We start from the raw sequence: 18,778 nt of genomic DNA, 5'->3' as shown, positions 1-18,778 counted from the left end.
TATTCCGATTGCCTCATTTCCCAGTCAGCCCTCCCTTCTGTCACCCCACTCCCCTCTCCATCCCTTTTCTCCTTACCTTCTTGTAGGGCAGGATAGATTTCTATGCCCCATTCCCTATATATTTTGTTTCTCAGCTGCATGCAAAAAACCCCTTGTTTTTTAAATTTTTGTAAGCATCTGCTTTTAAAACTTTGAGTTTCAAATTCTCTCCCCTCTTCCCTTCCCACTCACCCTCCCTAGGAAGGCAAGCAATTCAACATAGATCATCCATGTATCACTACATAAAACACTTCCACAATGCTCATGTTGTTGAAGGCTAACTAGATTTCCTTCCAACCTGTCCTGCCCCCCTTTATTCAATTTTCTCGCTTGACCCTGTCCGTTTTCAAAGGTGTTTGCTTTTGATTACCTCCTCCCCCTATCTGCCCTCCCTTCTATCATCCCCCCCTTTTTTATACCACTCCCCTTACTTTCCTGTGGAGTAAAATAACCAAATGAGTATGTATGTTATTCCCTCCTCAAGTTGGATCTGATGAGAGTATGATTCACTCATTTCCCCTCACCTGCCCCCTCTTCCCTTTCAACAGAACTGCTTTTTCTTGCCATTTTTATGTGAGGTAATTTACCCCATTCTATCTCTCCCTTTCTCCCTCTCTCAATATATTCCTCTCTCATCCCTTAAATTTATTTCATTTTTTTAGATGTCATCCTTTCATATTCAACTCACCCTATATATATATACACATATGTATGTGTGTATGTATATTCCCTTCAGCTAACCTAATAGTAAGTCCCTTATGACTTCTCCTTCTTGTTTACCTTTTCATGCTTCTCTTGATTCTTATATTTGAAAGTCAAATTTTCTATTCAGCTCTGGTCTTTTCATTTAGAAAGCTTGAAAGTCCTCTATTTTATTGAAAATCCACATTTTGCCTTGGAGCATTATACTCAGTTTTGCTGGGTAGGTGATTCTTGGTTTTAATCCTAGTTCCTTTGACGGCTGGAATATCATATTCTGGGCCCTTTGATCCTTTAATGTAGAAGCTGCTAGATCTTGTGTTATTCTGATTGTGTTTCCACAATATTCAAATTGTTTCTTTCTGGCTGCTTGCAGTATTTTCTCCTTCATTGGGAGCTCTGGAATTTGGCAACAATATTCCTAGGAATTTTCTTTTTGGGATCTTTTTCAAGAGGAGATCGGTGGATTCTTTCAACCTCTACTTTACCCTCTGGTTCTAGAATATTAGGGCAGTTTTCCTTGATAATTTCCTGAAAGATGATGTCTAGACTCTTTTTTTGATCATGGCTTTCAGGTAGTCCAATAATTTTAAAATTATTTCTCCTGGATCTATTCTTCAGGTCAGTGGATTTTCCAATGAGATATTTCACATTGTCTTCCATTTTTTCATTCCTTTGGTTCTGTTTTATAATATCTTGAGTTCTCATAAAGTCGTTAGCTTCCACTTGCTCCAATCTAATTTTTAAGGTGGTATCTTCTTCAGTGGTCTTTTGGACCTCCTTTTCCATTTGGCTAATTCTGCCTTTCAAGGCATTCTTCTCCTCATTGGCTTTTTGGAGCTCTTTTGCCATTTGAGTTAGTCTATTTTTTAAGGTGTTGTTTTCTTCAATATTTTTTTCAGTATTTTTTTGGGTCTCCTTTAGCAAGTCATTGACTTGTTTTTCATGGTTTTCTTGCATCACTCTCATTTCTCGTCCCAATTTTTCCTCTACTTCTCTTACTTGCTCTTCCAAATCCTTTTTGGGCTCTTCCATGGCCTGAGCCCAATTCATATTTTTCTTGGAGACTTTTGATGTAGGCTTTTTGACTTTGTTGACTTCTTCTGGCTGTATGTTTTGGTCTTCTTTGTCACCAAGGAATCTAGACTTCTGAGTTTGAGTCTGAGTTTGTTTTCACCGCCTGTTCATGTTTCCAGCCAACTACTTGACCCTTGAGCAGGATAGGACTGCTTTAAAGTAGAGACTACTTTGTCCCAAGCTTTAGGGTCCAAGCATTGCTGTTTTAAGAGCTACTTCTACTCCACTGTCACCCCAGGCTCTGTCATGCAATGCTCCTCCTCCTCCCCCAAGAACCGCCAACCAGGATGCAACACAGATCTAAGCAAGGCGCAGTGAGAGAATCTGCCTTTGTGCCCACAAAGTGCTCCTTGAACTCCGGCTCTGATCCACTGCTAGATTCCTCCAACAGTGTGAGCCAGGACTTGGGAAGCAGCTGACGCTGGAGTTCTGGAAGCAGCCTGAGGTGCTTCCTGCTGCTGCTACCACCACCACTGCACCACTTTCTCCACCCCCAGAAGTGGCGGCCGGAGCGCTCTGAACTCCATTCCACAGTTTCCCTCTAACCAGCTCTTTGGCAATTGTGGCTCGAGAAGTCTGATAATTCCTACAGCTCACTGTTTCCAGGTCTGGTCTGTCCTGGCGTGGCCCACACTGGGCTGCCCTCCCCTCTCAGCACTGTGCGAAAGACCCTTCCTGGTGACCACCCAGGCTCTCCTGCACTGAAGACCTGTTTCCCTCTGCTATTTTGTGGGTTCCACAGCTCTAGAATTTGTTCAGAGCCATTTTTTACAGGTGTTTGGAGGGATTTGGGGGAGAGCTTAAGCAAGTCCCTACTTTCCAACTGCCATCTTGGCTCCGCCCCTTTGTTGATCAATTTAATGAGTGTAACACAGTATTCGAGGCACTTTGGAGTTTATACAAATGGAAAAATATGGTCCCTGTCCTCAGAAACTTGTAAAAGGAAATGTGACTTGCATACAAATGACTACCACACAAAACAGAATGTGGGAAGTCAGTAAGAAAAATGTAAATAAAATACAATGAAGCTCAGAGGCAAGAGACTACATCTGCTTGGATGTATGAAAACCAGAGAAGACTTGGTGACATCCAAGTTAGGCAATGAAGGACAGGAACAATTTTTTAAAAAAGGATTTCTTTTTAAGTGGTAATGAGTAGAGTATTCCATTCTGAGAAGAATGAATCACAGAATAGGTCATCATAGAACAGGACTATTTTTCCACTGACCAAGTTGACTTGTGATAACTTCAGAAGAAGTAGAAGAGAGTTGAATGCTATAACTAATCACATATGTTATGTGCAGCATATTGATACAGCAATGGGATAGGTGACAAAGGTGCATAATCAAAGCATACATATTAGTCATAAAAACAAGTGACATCATTGCTGTAATATAGGTAAAGAACACGCTGTAAACTGTATCAACAGCCATCGTCCTTCTATACATGGAATCTTCTCTTCCACTACTCTTAAAGTACCACCAGGCATCCTGTTACTTCTACCTCCACATTACCTCATACACACGGTTTCCTCCTCTCAACTGCTCTCATTACGTCTCACCTCAACTTGGCAGGACTCTAACTAGTCTCCCTGCTCTTCTCCCCACCAATCCATCCTCCACACAGTTGTCAAAGTTATATTCCTAAAGTCTAATTCTTACCATGTCATTCTCCTGCTCAATAAACTGCAACAGCTCCTCAGTCTTGTTTGGCCTTTAAAGCCTTTCACAGGCCAGCTCTAACCTTCTTTTTTAGCCCTATCATATAGTAATCCTTTTTACACTCAGCCTACCTGATCTTACTGCTTTTCTTCACATATGACATTCCATCTAATATGCCTGTGCCTTTGTATAAACTGTGTCTGTGATGCACTTCTACTCACTTCTCCAGGGAATCTCTAGCTTCTTTCAAAGCTCTACTTAAATGCCACCTAATCCATATCCTTCAGCAGCTGGTGCCTTCTTGTCAGGAATTGAATCAGTCAACAAATATTTATTAAGTTCTTGCTATGTGCCATGCAATGTGCTAAGTTCTGGGCATACAAAGAAAGGCAAAAAAAAAAATCAACTGCCTTCAGGAAGCTCATGTTTTTACAACATGCAAGTAACTGTACATGAAAGATATGGTGTAAAATGGAAGGTAGGGCAGCTAGGTAGTAAAGCGAATAGAGCACTGGGTCTGGAGTCAGGGAGACCTGAGTGCAAATCCAGCCACAGACTGACTAGCTGTGTGACCCTGGGCAAGTCACTTAACACTGTTTGCCTCAGTTTTCTCATTTTTAAAAATAAGCTGGAGAAAGACATGGCAAACCACTCCGGTGTTTTTGTCAAGAAAACCCAAAATGGGGTCATGAAATGACAATACACAACTCAACAACAACAACAGGAAGGTAATCTCAGGACCAGCAGGAGGCAGAGACAGTTGGGGAGTGATAGACCTCATACATAATGTGGGAATTAAGCCGAATCTGGAAGGAAGTGAGGAAAGCTAGGAATTGGAGATGAGGGAAATGTATTCCAGGAATAGGAGATAATCTGTGAAGAGGAATGGTCGTAAGAGTGTCAAGTGCGAGAAACAGCAAATAGGCCATGGTAGCTGGGATGAATACGAAGACAGGAAAGGCAAGAAGGGAGTTGTCTGTTAAGGCCTTTAAAAGCCAAAGATATCAATAAAATTGATTAATTTTTCTTAAAAAAATGATCATGGAGGCAAAAGGAACCTTTGGAATTTATGGAGTAGAGGGGGTAACATGATCAGACCTACAGTTTAAAAAAGTCACTTTCACAACTGACTGGAGGATAGAATGGAGTAGGGAGAAAAAGGAGGAGAGATGAGGGAGAAGGCTACTTCAGTAGTCCAGAGGAATGAGAGCTGGCTACGGGAGTGGAGAGAAGGGGAAACAAGTATGATGTTGTAAAGGTAGAAAACAATAAGACTGGACAACAGATCAAATAAATGGCAGGGGTGGGGTGGGGAGTGAGAGAGAGGAATTAGGAATGGCAGTGAGGTTGTGAGCCTGACTGACTAGGAGGATGATGATGTCCTATATAGTAATTGGAAAATTTGGTAGAAGGGTGGAAAGTTTGGGGTGAAAAACAGCTTTATTTCGGACATGCTGAGTTGAGATGTCTATAGAATATCCAATTTGAGATGTCTAAGAGGCAGTTGGTGATGCAGAAGAGAGATTAGGTCGGATATCTCTATCTCTAATCTACATTTACATCCATCTTATGTATATTTGTTGTCTCTCCCAAAACAACGTAAGTTTCTTGAGTCCAGACTGTTGTATTTTTGGTTTTGTAGGTGTCTGGTACGTGGAAAGCACTTAATATACTTACTGATTATGTGAAAACACTTCCTTACAGAAGAAAGCAAGACAATTTTATTCTTTTATTTGTAAGCAGATAAAAGATCAAACTATCTTAAAGTTCTATAAGGTCCTTACTCCAGTGGGCTAACAACTCTTTTTCAGTGGTCTAGGGTACTAGTACTGGCTCAGTTATAAAAAGGGCAATAAATCATTTAGAAGTGCTCTCCAGCTTCAAAATAAGGAAAAAAAGTTTTTACTTAAATCTTCAATTTAGGTCAATAAAAATGAATTATGTATAAAGATTACACACTTCCTCTAAAGTACAAAACTTCAATGTGCAATAATCTCTTATGACAAAATACCTTTTGTACTAATGCTTACTGTGGTTTTTTTAAAGCTCCTCATTCCAAAACCTGTATCTAATACAGGAATACTGAAGTCCTTATTCACTTCAACTCACAGACTTCCCAAGTATAGATGACAAATAATTTTAACAAATATTACCCAAAGTGAAGGTATACATACATACATACATACATACATACATACATACCTTAACAGAATTTAGAATATCAGTGCCCTGTAAGAAACAGTTTGACTAAAATAGCCTCATGTTATATACATTTAAGTATATAAGTTGCTACTGTGATTTAAAGTAATTAAAAAGAACATTTTGATACTGGTGCAGGACGTAAAACTTAAAACCTAACACATTTAGTACACTGCTCAAAACAGTAGCGAGGTGGCACAGTATATAGAGCACCTGGCCCGGAGTGAGGAAGATTCATCTTCTGAGTTCAAATTGGGCCTCAGACACTTACTAGCTGTGTGACTCTGGGAAAGTTACTTAAGCTGTTTGCCTCAGTTTCCTCATCTGTAAAATGGGCTGGAGAAGGAAAAGGCAAACCACTTGAGTATCTTTGACAAGAAAATCCCAAATAGCGTCATGAAGAGTTGGAAACAACTGAAAAGACTGAACAACTAAATAGTAGGCTCAACTGAACTGTTTTGCTGACATAAGTGAATGTAGTGAGCTTATGTTAGCATTTGGTAGCAAAACTAGTTAGTCTACTGTGACCTAAAGCCACATTTCTTTTTCATTCATGAGTTAAACTGAGGCCAATCGGCTTAAATTCACAATGAGTAGGACTTTAAATACTTATTAATTAATCATATCCATCTATTCCCTTATGGGAAAAGATCATCATTCCTAACCTTCCCAATTCAAGTTGCCTTGGCCCCCACCCCGCTAAGTGTTAAGTTTCCCCCGTCAGAAGGTAAGTTCCTTTAAAGGCAAGGGTTATCTTTGTGTTGGTGTGTCTACTTTTAGGGCTTAGACACAAGTCAATTTTAAAAAGAAAAACAACACCCCCCACCAAAACACCAACATAATGAATTACTTATATTTTTAGTTTTCAGTTTAATAAGTACTTATCGAATACTTACATCATACAAGCAAAATAGTTAATAAAATTCCTTGTGCATGAAAATGGATCAGTAAATTTTGCCAAATCATATGACACTAATGCTCTAAATTCTGGAAAATATCTACAATTCACAGTTATGTTTAGGTTCAAGGGGCTTAAAAATATTATTTTAATTGTTGCATCCCTCTTACTTGGGGGATTAACTCCATTATGAACAAAACAGCGCACTTTCGTGTCTATGGCGGTAAATCCCAGCTCTGGATCAGCCCTACTCACATTTTTTTTTCCCATTATGACTGCTATAGTACAAAGAAGTGTTCGACAAAGTCAGGGAACCATGGACTTGATTCTACTACAAATTATCTTATTTCATGCTCTCATTTTAATTGATCCCCTCACTGCTACTCAGCAGTGGATTTATTAATCTCTTGTTGAATATGCTAATGTATACTAGCTGGGCAGCAAACTTAATTTGCTGCACTATGGTATAGAGTAGGCCTACAGGGGATTTTGGGCAGCCCGCGAGAAATGTAGAGGAAAATGTATTTAATTCCACTGGCAAACTTTTCAAATGTGTGGTCTATACTGTTTCTACTTCTTTTCTACTTACTCTTTCATAAGCTCCAAAACATGCCCTCTGCCTCTTCCATTCTACTGAAAGATCTCTGAAACATCACTAAATATTGGATGTTTCATCAATTCCAATGCTACTTTCTTTTTTTTTTTTGCTTTTTTTTTGGCAGGGCAATTGGGGTTAAGTGACTTGCCCAAGGTCACACAGCTAGTACTTGTGTCAAGTGTCTGAGGCCGGATTTGAACTCAGGTCCTCCTGACTCCAGGGCCGGTGCTCTACTGACTGCGCCACCTAGCTGCCCCCCCAATGCTACTTTCTATATGAAGTCTTTCCTACTCTCCTGGTTGCCGGTGCTCTCCCTTCCGAAATGACCATGTACTCATTTTAAGTATGTTTTATACACACACACACACACACACACACACACACACACACACACACATACTCACACACATATATATACACACACACATACATCCATATATACATTATATATGTACATGTTAGAATGTAAGCTTCTTGAAGACTTGGAGATTTTTTTTTTCTTTGCATCCTTGAAACTTATGACAGTGCCCAAAACATAGCAGGCACTTAAATGCTTGTTAGAACTGTGATTTCTTTGTCTTCCAAATTCAATAACCATGTCTTTTTAATTCTTCCTTCATATTATCTTTTTCATCTGGCATTTCTTTTACCTTCAATTACCACAGCCAGTGGAGTATCACTTCATACCTTGAGTGCTCCAATAGACTTAGTCCTCCATTCAAACAATTTTGGTTGTACTCTAATTACTATGAGATTAATATAAGTGTCCATTTATTCAGTGCTATAAAGTTTGTATACAATGTGTGCTGTACTTTCTTGCCCTATACTTTTGCAAATGTCGCTTCCTTTACTTTAATGGTCTCTTCCCTTGTGTTAATCCATGGAAATCTGTATCATTCTTTAGTCATGGGCTTAAATTTTACCTCTTCTCTCCTCCATGATTAACCAGCCTGAAGTGATGTCTCTTTTCTCTGGACTCTTACAGCAACTATTACCCAGATAAGTCATTTCACAAACACATACTACCTTGAAATATGACCTCTATGACTGTCATGTAGTTTTATTTAAATCTGGCTACTTAATTTCTCATATATTTTTTCCATGTATCTCTGTTTTTCAATAAGACTAGAAACTCTTTGAAGGCAGGGGATACTTCTTCAATTCACCCACAATGCCTTCTAAGTAGCAGGTACTCAATAAATATTCTGAATTTGTAGATTTCTGGAATGGCTGAGAGAAATGATGGTCCTATAAGTATAATATAATTTTCATCCAAGGGCTAAAATAGCAGTATCTTACCTTGCAAACACTCTGTCTTTGTTTGCCTTTTCTTTGCCATACTGTACAGACTGGACTTCTGTTCTCCCGCTAAAAGAAACAAATTTACACAATAATGGAAAAAAAAAGAAATGATGACTATGCACAATACTATTCTATTGACACTTCTATCATTTCAAATGTCTGAGGTTTTTTTAGGACGTAGAAGAATTCATACAAACATGAGACCCAAATATAGCTAAACCAATTAATTCTATTACAAAATGTGCAGTGACAAGGACAGAATGAATCATTAACATATGCTGGCTGGGAAAAGAACTTGTTTAAAACCAAGTTGCAGCAGTGGTCTTTAATTTCAAATTCCCCCATCATTTTCACTTTTCTTTGGAGTACGAACAAGGAAAGTGTTAATAGTATTTGGTTGTTGGATATACTTGTTGCTATTCTTTTTAAATGACAATTCAGAGATGAGCCAGTGACAGAAAGTTGAGAATTGAAAATTTTATGTAAACATTTCTTCAAAAATAAAACGAATAAAATTTGGAATTTCACTTCCAAGTACTATATTATCACTTTGTTCATCCATGAGAGAAAGAAAAGCAAAAACTTCGGGGAGTTTTCTGTTCATTAAAAAAAAAAGAACCAACTTCTTTTGGATTCTGGGTGTCCTACTACACCATGGAGAAAGCTAAAGTTACTTTACCTTTGGCAATTTGTTTTGGAGAGGTTTGCGAGTTTGTGGGAGTCAGAGATTAGTTAACTAAAACCATAGTTATCTCTTAAGCTTATCTAAAATTAATAGTTTGATGCTGATACTTTGCATTATCATAGGAAGATAAGATGATCTCTGGATAAAAAAAAATGAAGGATGGAAGAGTTCAAAGCATGGACCAAGATAGCAATGTAAATATCCTTGCTTTACTTCTGTATTTACTGGAAAGGTTCTAGTCTATTTCTGCTGCACATCATGCTTGCTTTTGGTTTTATGATACTAAAAAGGGTCCCTCTCTAACTATACTTTGTAGGTTTTTTTTTTTTTGGCATAAATGAGTATGGTACTTTGAAAAAAGGTTTTTCCGGAAACATATCTTTTGAAATAATCATATGGTTTTGAATGTTTTGATTTTTTAACATGATTAATTATGTTGACTTTTGCCAATGTTGAACCATCCTTTCATGCCTCCTATGACTCCAACATGGACATAATGATTTTTTTTAGATGAACTGCAGTAGTTCATTTTACAAGATCTTATTTAAATTTCTCCCTCTCTCCTCTCTTCACTCATTGAGATAGCAAGTAACTTGATATAACCTATACATGTGCAGTCATGCAAAACATATTTCTATATTAGTCATGTTGTTAAAGAAAACAGACCACAAAAAATTAAAAAAAAAAAAGAAAATTAAAAAAAAAAGTACGGTTCCATCTACATTCAGACTCCCATCAGTTTTCTCTGGAGGTGGAGAGAGCATTTTTGATCATGAATCCTTAAGAAATGCCTTAGATCACTATATTGATGAGAAATGCTAAGTCATTCACAATTTCTCATCCTACAATAAATATTTCAGTTACTGTGTACAATGTTCAACTGGTTTTGCTCACTTCCCATTGTATCAGTTCAACTAAGTCTTCCTAGGTTTTTCTAAAGGCACAATAGCATTCCACCACAATCATATACCACAACTTATTTAGCCTATCTTCAATTGATGGGCAATTCTGTCAACTTCTGACTCTGCCACCCAAAAAAGAGCTGATATAGATATTTTTGTACATATAGTGGCATTCCCCCCCAATCTTTTTTGGATACAGAACTAGCTAGAACTATTGCTGGGTTAAAGAGTACGCAGTTTGATAGCCTTTTGGGTATAGTTCCAAATTGCTCTCCAGATAATTTGGATCAGTTCACAACTCTACCAACAGGGCATTAGCGTTCCAATTTTCCCACCTCTTCTCCAACATGTGTCATTTTCCTTTTCTGTCATATCAGCCAATCTGATAGATGTGAGATAGTACCTCAGAGTTGTTATAATTTGCATTTCTCCAATCAATAGTACATACAGTATTTTTTCATATGACGATAGATAGTTTTGATTTCTTTGTCTGAAAACTGCCTTTTCATATCATTTAACCATTTATCAAATGACTTGTATTATAAATTTGACTCAGTTCTCTGTATACTTGAGAAATGAAGCCTTTATCAGAGAAACACTATAAAAACTTCTAGTTTTCTGCTTTCCTTATAATCTTGGCTGCACTGGTTTTGCTTGTGTAAAACCTTTTAAATTTAATCAAAATTATTTATTTAACATCAAATGCTATCTTTTGTTTGATCATGAATTCTTCCCTTATCCATAGACTTGACAGTTAAACTATTTCATGCTCCCCTAATTTGCTTATGGTATCACCCTTCATGTCTAAATCATTTCCCCATTTTGACTTCATCTTGGCATATGGTGTGAGATATTGGTCCACACCCAGTTTCTGCCAAACTGCTTTCCAGTTTTCCCAGCAGTCTTTGTCAAATAGTGAATTCTTGTCCCAAAAGCTTGAATTGTTGGGTTTATAAAACAATAAATTACCGTGGTCATTTACTAATGTGTACCTAATCTACTCCACTGATCCACTACTCTATTTCTTAGCCAGTACCACATTGTCTTGATGATCACCACTTTGTAATATAGTTTGAAATCTGGTATAGCTTCCTTCCCTCACTTTTTTCCGCCATTGATTCCCTTGATATTCTTGACCTTCTGTTTTTCAAGATAAATTATTATCTTTTTCTAGATCTATAAAGTAGTTTTTTGCTGGTTTGGTATGGCACTGAGTAAGTAAATTAATTTAGGTAGAACTGCCATTTTTAGCCATTTTAGCAATTTTTCCAACTCCTTAGATAAAACTCTTTTACATGAAAAGTATTTTGTAATTGTGTTCATATAGTTCGGGAGTTTGTCTTGGCAGCTAGAATCCCGAGTATTTGATATTGTCTAGTTCTGTTAAATGGAATTTCTCTATCTCTTGCTGCTAAACTTTGTTGGTAATATAGAGAAATGGATTTATGTGGGTTTATTTTATGTCTTGCAAGTTGTTAATTATTTCAACTAGTTTTTTAGTTGATTCTCTAAGGATTTTCCAAGTATATATACCATCATATCATCTTCAAAGAGTGAATAAGTTTTCTTTTCTGAGTGTCTACTCTAATTCCTTCTACTTCTTTTTCTTCTCTTATTGCTATAGCCAGCATTTCTAGTACACTACCAAATAATGAGCATCATTGCTTATATATCACTTTATAAAGGCATGTTGAAATGGACAAAATCTGTGCCTGAAACTCAAATAAAAATAAAATAAGATTTTATATGGTTAACATGACCAGGTATTATGAACATTATATGGTACTATAAACTAGAATTTGACTTTCAAAAAATCCAACAATTAATATAAAAATGTTAATCATGAATGTATTACTTACCAATATCGGAACTTTGAACCCAAAGTAAAATAATGTGCAAAAAAATTCTTCTGAGGTGGCAGTGGTCTATCCAAACGGAAAAATGTGTGATGTTCTACACATGCTTTCCACAAATTCTTACATGCTCTATAATTCACCATATTGAATCCCAGTAATGTTTCTCTAGATTCATGCTGTAGGGAATGAAACCCCCCCAACCAAAACCAAAAAAGATAAAACAAGTTGACAACATAGAATAATTATTATCTACAATCAGCATTAATATCATATGATTTAGAAGGATTTACAGCCAAGCTGTTAGAGCACCAGGGAAGAAGAGCCACTGCCAGTGAGTTTCCCCTTTCCCCATGCTCACACTTTGTTCCTCTCCTGACAACCTATGCAACCCAGACACCATCTGGATGGTGAAGTAGAAAAACAATATTCTTCACATTATCTGGATGATGTTTACATTGACTCAACAACTACAATTCTTCCAGTAATATGGAGGACCACAAGGACTTTCCATTTGTATTGCCACTGTGTCCTATGGTCTGCCAGGTCTTACCATATTACCTCGCTATTATTTACTCCAGACCAACAGCCTTAGTTACCTGCCTTGCCACAGAATGTTTATAATCAGCCCTAAAGATTAATTTTTTTAACGTGTTGTCATCCCAAATGAAAGGCGAATTCCTTGGGAGCAAGAAGTGTCTCATTTTTTTTCCCTATTTGTATCCCTAGCTCTTAGCACAGTTCTTAGCATATAGTGCTTAATCAATGATATTTTATTCATTCTAGAGATGCCAACCTTTTGTTTAATCTTAGTGCTTCACTTAGTAAGAATATATACAAAGACAAATGAGGTTACATCTCCTGGTAACCAAAAAGTAAGTATCAAACTTCTATGTACAACTAAAATGAGTCTCCATTTTGTTTCAAAACATCATACTTGCCTCCCATCATTCACACTACAGTTAATAAATCTTGTTTCTAAATACACAACATCTCTTACGTATATTTCGTCCTCTCTACTTACAAAGTCACCAACCCAAGTTCGGGCTCTTATTAGCTCTGCAATAGACTCCTGCGAGTCTCTACCTTTAGCCTCTTCCCATTTCAAGACATGAGCTATGCAGGTAGAAAAGAGATTTTGTAGTTTGTTCTTTTTTTAATCATCAACTTGACAATCATCAACAAACATGAACATTTTCACAGAAAAAGAGGATTATATGTGAAATCAGTTTATTTTTAAAAGTATATTAAATGTATCTTGGTAGGGACCAACACTCCCTGGCTTCTCTGTCACCTTCTGAATTTCTTTCTGCTCACTTTTCTTTACTTTAAAAATGTTTCTTGGATGCTCTTTGGTTTTTTTTCTTTTAGTATCACCATCACAATTTCTCAAATGCCCCCAACCACCCGTAAAAAACCAAACAAACCCATTTCCTTGTCATCTGTGTCATTATGTATGTGTCTATTTTATACATTTAAGCCTGCCTTTGTCCATTTGAAATGAATAAGGTGCAAGAGATACTTGCCCCTCCATGTTTGTACACTTTCTGCTCATGTACTCCAATTACGAGAAGTAGGTTTTTCCTCCTAATTCCTAACTTTTTCCCTAGTATATTTCTTTCCTCCTTTCACTTTTCCTTGCTCTGGCAGAGCCAACAAAACACAGTCAAACCACAAGTAGGTCCTGTGTATGTCTGAGACCTCTGAAGACAGTGAGATTCTGAAAGGACACTTATCTAGGTTCCTTTTCTTAGAATGTAAGCCCTTAAACATCATTTAACCAATTCCAACTGCTCATATGTATTTATATTTCCAGATTTCTCTTACCTGAACTATTTGCATTTCAGCTCTGATCTTTTCATCAGGAAAGTTTGAAAAATCATCTATTTAATTAAAGGCCCTTTTGTTCCCCTGAAGGATTATATGCACTCCTACAGGGTAGACAATTCTTGTTTATAAGCCTTCCTCTTTGGCCTTTACCAAGATTTTGTCTCTTATAGGTGCAGAATATATCATGATCCTGAGTGGGGTTCCTTGTTATTTGAATTCTTCTGGTTACTCGCAGTATTTTTTTTTCTTTGATTTGGAAGCTTAGGAATTTGATCTGTATCTGAATCAAAGTCTTCCTAAAAAATATTTTTACTGATTTACTTTGTTTTTATATACCTTAGATTTTCTCTTTCTCAACAACAACTTTGCATTAATGCTTAGCAGTGTAATTTCTGGTTCAAAAGGTACAGACATCTTAGTCTTTTTATTTGCATATTTCCAAATAGCTGAGTTAAATTTTTAAGGAGGAAAAGTGAGGAGGGGGAATATTACAGGCACAGGTGATTATAAAAGTATAGAGTCAGGAGATGGAGTGGAATACACAAGCAACTTTCAAGTAAGACAGCAGAACTGGGTTCTAAAATGTATGAATTGTATGTTTTCATTGGTTTACTCATTTCTTACCTAGCCCTTAATCACTGAATGGGCATTGCCTCAGTCAAACTGGGACCTGGGAAAAGACCTTAGCTAAAAAGGCCAAGATGTCCCACTGCATCCGGGGCCATCTCCAGTCATCCCAATCTATATCTTGCTACTTGAACCCAGATGACTCTAGGGGAGAAAGAGAGGCTGGTGATTTTGCACAGCCCTTCCTCACTTAAATCCAATTTACTTGCAAGTCATGGCATCATCTCCCTGATGTCATGGTCCTCTTTGAGAACAAAGGACAAATAACAATATTACTCATATTACCAACTTTTTGGTTCTTGAATTTGAGATTGCACCAAGGAAAGGATCTGTCCTCTAAAGCATTCTTGGGTCAGTTGGGTAGCTCCTATTTGACATTCACTACTTTGTAGTTTAGATGCTGCCATCCTGGGGCAAGGGGAATGGCACTCGTTCTAGTCTCTGACTCCAGCTCTGGCTTTGATCTCTATTTCCTGGTAGTCCACTGTGGATATGGCTTCAGCCCAACAACCATAGTCATCTTTTTACATTCCCCAAACAGGACTAAGTTCCATCCAGTGCTGTCACATAGACAAGTGCCAGGTAGATATTAGATATCAATATTCTCAGAATCTCACATTCCATTCCCTCTGGATGGGTACCCAGGTCTCCTGATATTCCTTGTGCTGCCTGCCTGGCACATTTCCATCTGATCACCCACACAGAGGCTTTAGGCTGGTGTGTTGCTGCTTATGCTGGCTAATTACTTGGCACAAACCTTCTCCTAAGACCTTTAGGTCCATTTTCCAGAGCTTACCCAGACTTTGTTGGTAAGAAAGCTCTCTGGTAGGTTTCACTAGATGGAGAAACTCATTTCTGTTTTTCTTCAATTTTCTTTATCACTGCTCTATCTATAATTTTTTCAGTAACTGGCTACAACATGAGTGGGAAAGCTAGATTCTTCATTGATGTTCCATGCTGCTATCTTAATTTGAACTCATCCTAACCATATTCTTCATTGTCATCACAGCGTCCAATCCCTTGGGTCCTTGCTATGCTACTAGTCCTTCACTGATGCTTTGACCTTACTTTCTTCCCTTCAGTCTTGGCTCTAAGGCTGACTGGTTAAACTAGACATATTATTTCCTAGCCATTTCCACATTATGATATCTGGACTCTAAGCCACTTTCTTTTTCCTTCTCATACTAGAATCTTGGACTATATCCCTAGGATGCTGGGCTTTTATAGGTGAATTTTTGCCTCATCTTGACTGTAACTGAGCCTCCACGTCACTTCTTGGACATTTCCAAACCATGCTATTCCCCTCTCCTTCTAGCTCCTGTCTTCTTCCACTAAAATATAAGTTCCTGACTTGTTTGCTTGCTTGTTTTTGTATTCTATGTTTAACATAGTGTTTGGCACATGCTCAATAAATGCTTTTTCATTCATACTCATTCTAATGTGTTTCAGAGCATAAGTAGGGTTTCTATTATCTTAAGGTAACTTTTTTGCTCTAATATAGTTACTAAAAAAAGCCCCGATTTGACATTGACTTACAGCACTTAATTACTCAGCAATTAATTCCTAAGAAATGAAAATTAAGTATTTGTTTTTGGCTATTAGATTATGAATTTCATAAAAGCAATGATATTTTTATGTTTTTATATCTTCACCAAGTATTAAATGAAGTATTCTAAACCTACTAGGTACTTTCGAGCTAGAAGGGACACTATAGGTTAGACATCTAGTCTAATTCTTTTACATGATTTTTTTTTAATTTTTAAAAAAAATTTAAATTCAGACATCCATAATCATCAATATAAGGAAGAAACAGAAGAAATTGAACTGCTACCACATTTAAGGTTTTGGTTTTTTTTTAAAAAAAAAACACACATATGTAAGTATTAATCTAGGTATTAGTAGATATTTTTAATATTCATATATATGTCACTGCTTACCAATCTATCTTGCCTTCTCTTTCACCCCACCTCCGAGTAAAAATTCTCTTGTATAATACATATGTATAGTCAAGAAAAACAAATCAAAATATTGGCCATGTATGAGAATGCATGAAACCATCATCAGCCTTTTTAAGTCAGGATAGATTTTTTTTTTGCCTTCATCAATGTTTTTAAGTCTTTCAGAGATGTTTTCCTTCACATTATTTTGGTTAAAGTATAATTTGCTGGTCTGGTTCTGGTCACCTCACTCTGTTTCAATTCACACACAGCTTTTCATATTTTTCTGAACTTATCATATTCCTCATTTTTTGCTGCGTAATAATATTGCACTGTATTCATATATCAAAATTCATTCAGACATTCTGTAATTAATGAGTACCTATTTTTCCAGTTCTGTCACAAAAACAAACAGCTGCTAAAATATTCTTGAACATACAAAGCTTTTCCTTCTGTCTCTCACTTCCTAGTGGTATATGCCTAATTGTAGTTTTGGTAGGTCAAAGGATATGTACTAGTTAGTGACTTCTTATTTAAGTTTCCAAACTGTTTTCCAGAATCAATTGTGGAAGCCATTCTCAGCTCCACAAACAGTATATTAATGTGCTTATCCTCTCTGACAATCGTTATTTTCTTTTTTTTTCCCCTTTAAATCATCTTTGCTTGTCTGATGTGAGTGAGATGAAACCTCATACCAATATCCTCATTTTAAAGATACGGAAATTGAGGCCTAAGGATGTCAAGTGACTTGTTCAAGGGCACATATTGAAATATGTAGAAACTGAGGATTAGAGATTAGTAACTTCCCTATGGCTATTCAACTAGTAAGGATGGACGTAGAATTTTCACCCAGGTATTTTCTGAGCTCAAGACTGGCACTCTTTCCTTTATGCTACTTTGATACCTCTATTGGCTGAAATAGGAAATTAATACTCATTTACATACAAATTTAAAACTCATACTCTGATGCTATAATAATGAGCCAGGTCTTCTATAAGTATAGTACTGACCTAACATAATGCAGAGTTGGCTTGTTCTTTGAGCTTTCCTATTATTATCCATAAAATATAGGACCAGACTAACTGACCTTCTAGATGTGCTACATGATTCAAATTCTTATCTGATAACTTTTATCACAAAGTCCTTTCCTAGTTGTAATAAAAATTTGATTTCTTATCGTGAGCCTACCTGCATTAAAAGCAAGATAGAACAGGGCTGAGTTTCTTTGCAGAAGGGACCAGTCTAAGAACTGAGTGAAAGCAAGTAATCTGAATAAAGCAGGGCAAAGAAAATGATGCTATAAAAGCAGCATGTTAATGCCCTTTTAAAATAACCATGTAGATGTAACAATTTATATCCCTGAGTGGGAAAGTAACCTCTTTATTTAAAGAATGTTATGCAGTAATAGGCTAGTTAGGAAAACTCCGAACTGGAAACCCTATCAGAAAAAGGAAAAGGGTTTTTTTTTTTTGGTGAAGAAACAAAATCTCATAACAATCAAATTATTATAATTAAAATTTAATTTTTATTTTAGTGGTCAGCATGTATGAGGCAGGTGACATTTAAAGGAATATCTGACTTTACCAATGTAGTTATTCTCTCTATTGGCAAAGAATGCAATCCATCCATGCCCTTTCATTCTGAGTAACCTGTGTCTATGTCCTCAAATAGAAAACAGATTTAAAGCTAGAAGGAAAGTTAAGAGGTCTTCTAGTTCAAACTGCTCATTACATAGATGAGAAAGATGAGACCTAGAGAGGTTAAAAGAACTTGCCTAAAATGACAAAGGTAGTAAATGGAAAAGGCAGGATTTAGATCAAGGTCTTTTGATTTCAACTTTTCAAATGCATTATCCTGCCTCTCCTATCTTCCTTGTCCCTTATAGTCAATTACATCATTACAAAGATGGATCTGCCATAAAAAAATCCTTTGTGAAAATCTGTCCATTTTTTTTCATATTTTCACACCCAGGACATATACACATAAATCTCATATAGATTTTTATAAAGCCAAGAACAACATATGAGTTGAGAGATACTGATGTATTCTAGGCCATCTCTTTGGGGTATTAATATAACCTATGAATTCAAATGAATTTGTATTAAAATCTGATGTGGTCTTTGGCTTCTATAACTTTGAATGGAAAGGCAATCTAGTGTTTGCTGGCTAAGCTGATTTCTGAGCTCTCCTTGGTTAATTCTTGAGGGTAAAGGTGACAATCAAGATTGCCATATATATGATTTATTCTATTTCCTGTTTATAGGAATATCAATGAAGCTTATTTAAGTAAATCAATGACCTTTTCTGACTTTTTTTCTAGTTTGAGTTTAAATTTGACTTTTGCTTTGTCTAAATAATAGTCTAACAGTAAATAAGTAGTTGACTTTGACAGCCTTTCCACAAATAATACATTGTTTCTTTTCTATTAACATATAATCAAATTCATTTTTGTGTGTGATGTCATTCCATCTT

The 18,778-nt window shown here is 36.7% G+C and overlaps 1 protein-coding gene across 2 annotated transcripts in view; it reads right to left on the bottom strand.

Moving 5' to 3' along the window:
- PTPN4 (protein tyrosine phosphatase non-receptor type 4) overlaps positions 1-18,778 on the bottom strand; it is a 225,920-nt gene that overhangs the window by 52,571 nt on the left and 154,571 nt on the right. For both annotated transcript variants that reach the window (XM_036742995.1, XM_036742994.1), the window contains exons 12-13: positions 11,919-12,091; positions 8,470-8,538 (exon numbers count right to left, since the gene is read on the bottom strand). In XM_036742995.1, the coding sequence (XP_036598890.1) occupies positions 8,470-8,538; positions 11,919-12,091 (242 nt within the window). The remainder of the gene's footprint in view (positions 1-8,469; positions 8,539-11,918; positions 12,092-18,778) is intronic.

Source organism: Trichosurus vulpecula, chromosome 2 (genome assembly GCF_011100635.1).
Source record: "Trichosurus vulpecula isolate mTriVul1 chromosome 2, mTriVul1.pri, whole genome shotgun sequence".
NCBI lineage: Eukaryota > Metazoa > Chordata > Mammalia > Diprotodontia > Phalangeridae > Trichosurus > Trichosurus vulpecula.
The sequence above is the reverse complement of the archived record's forward strand: the minus strand, read 5'-3'. Positions and strand labels throughout refer to the sequence as shown.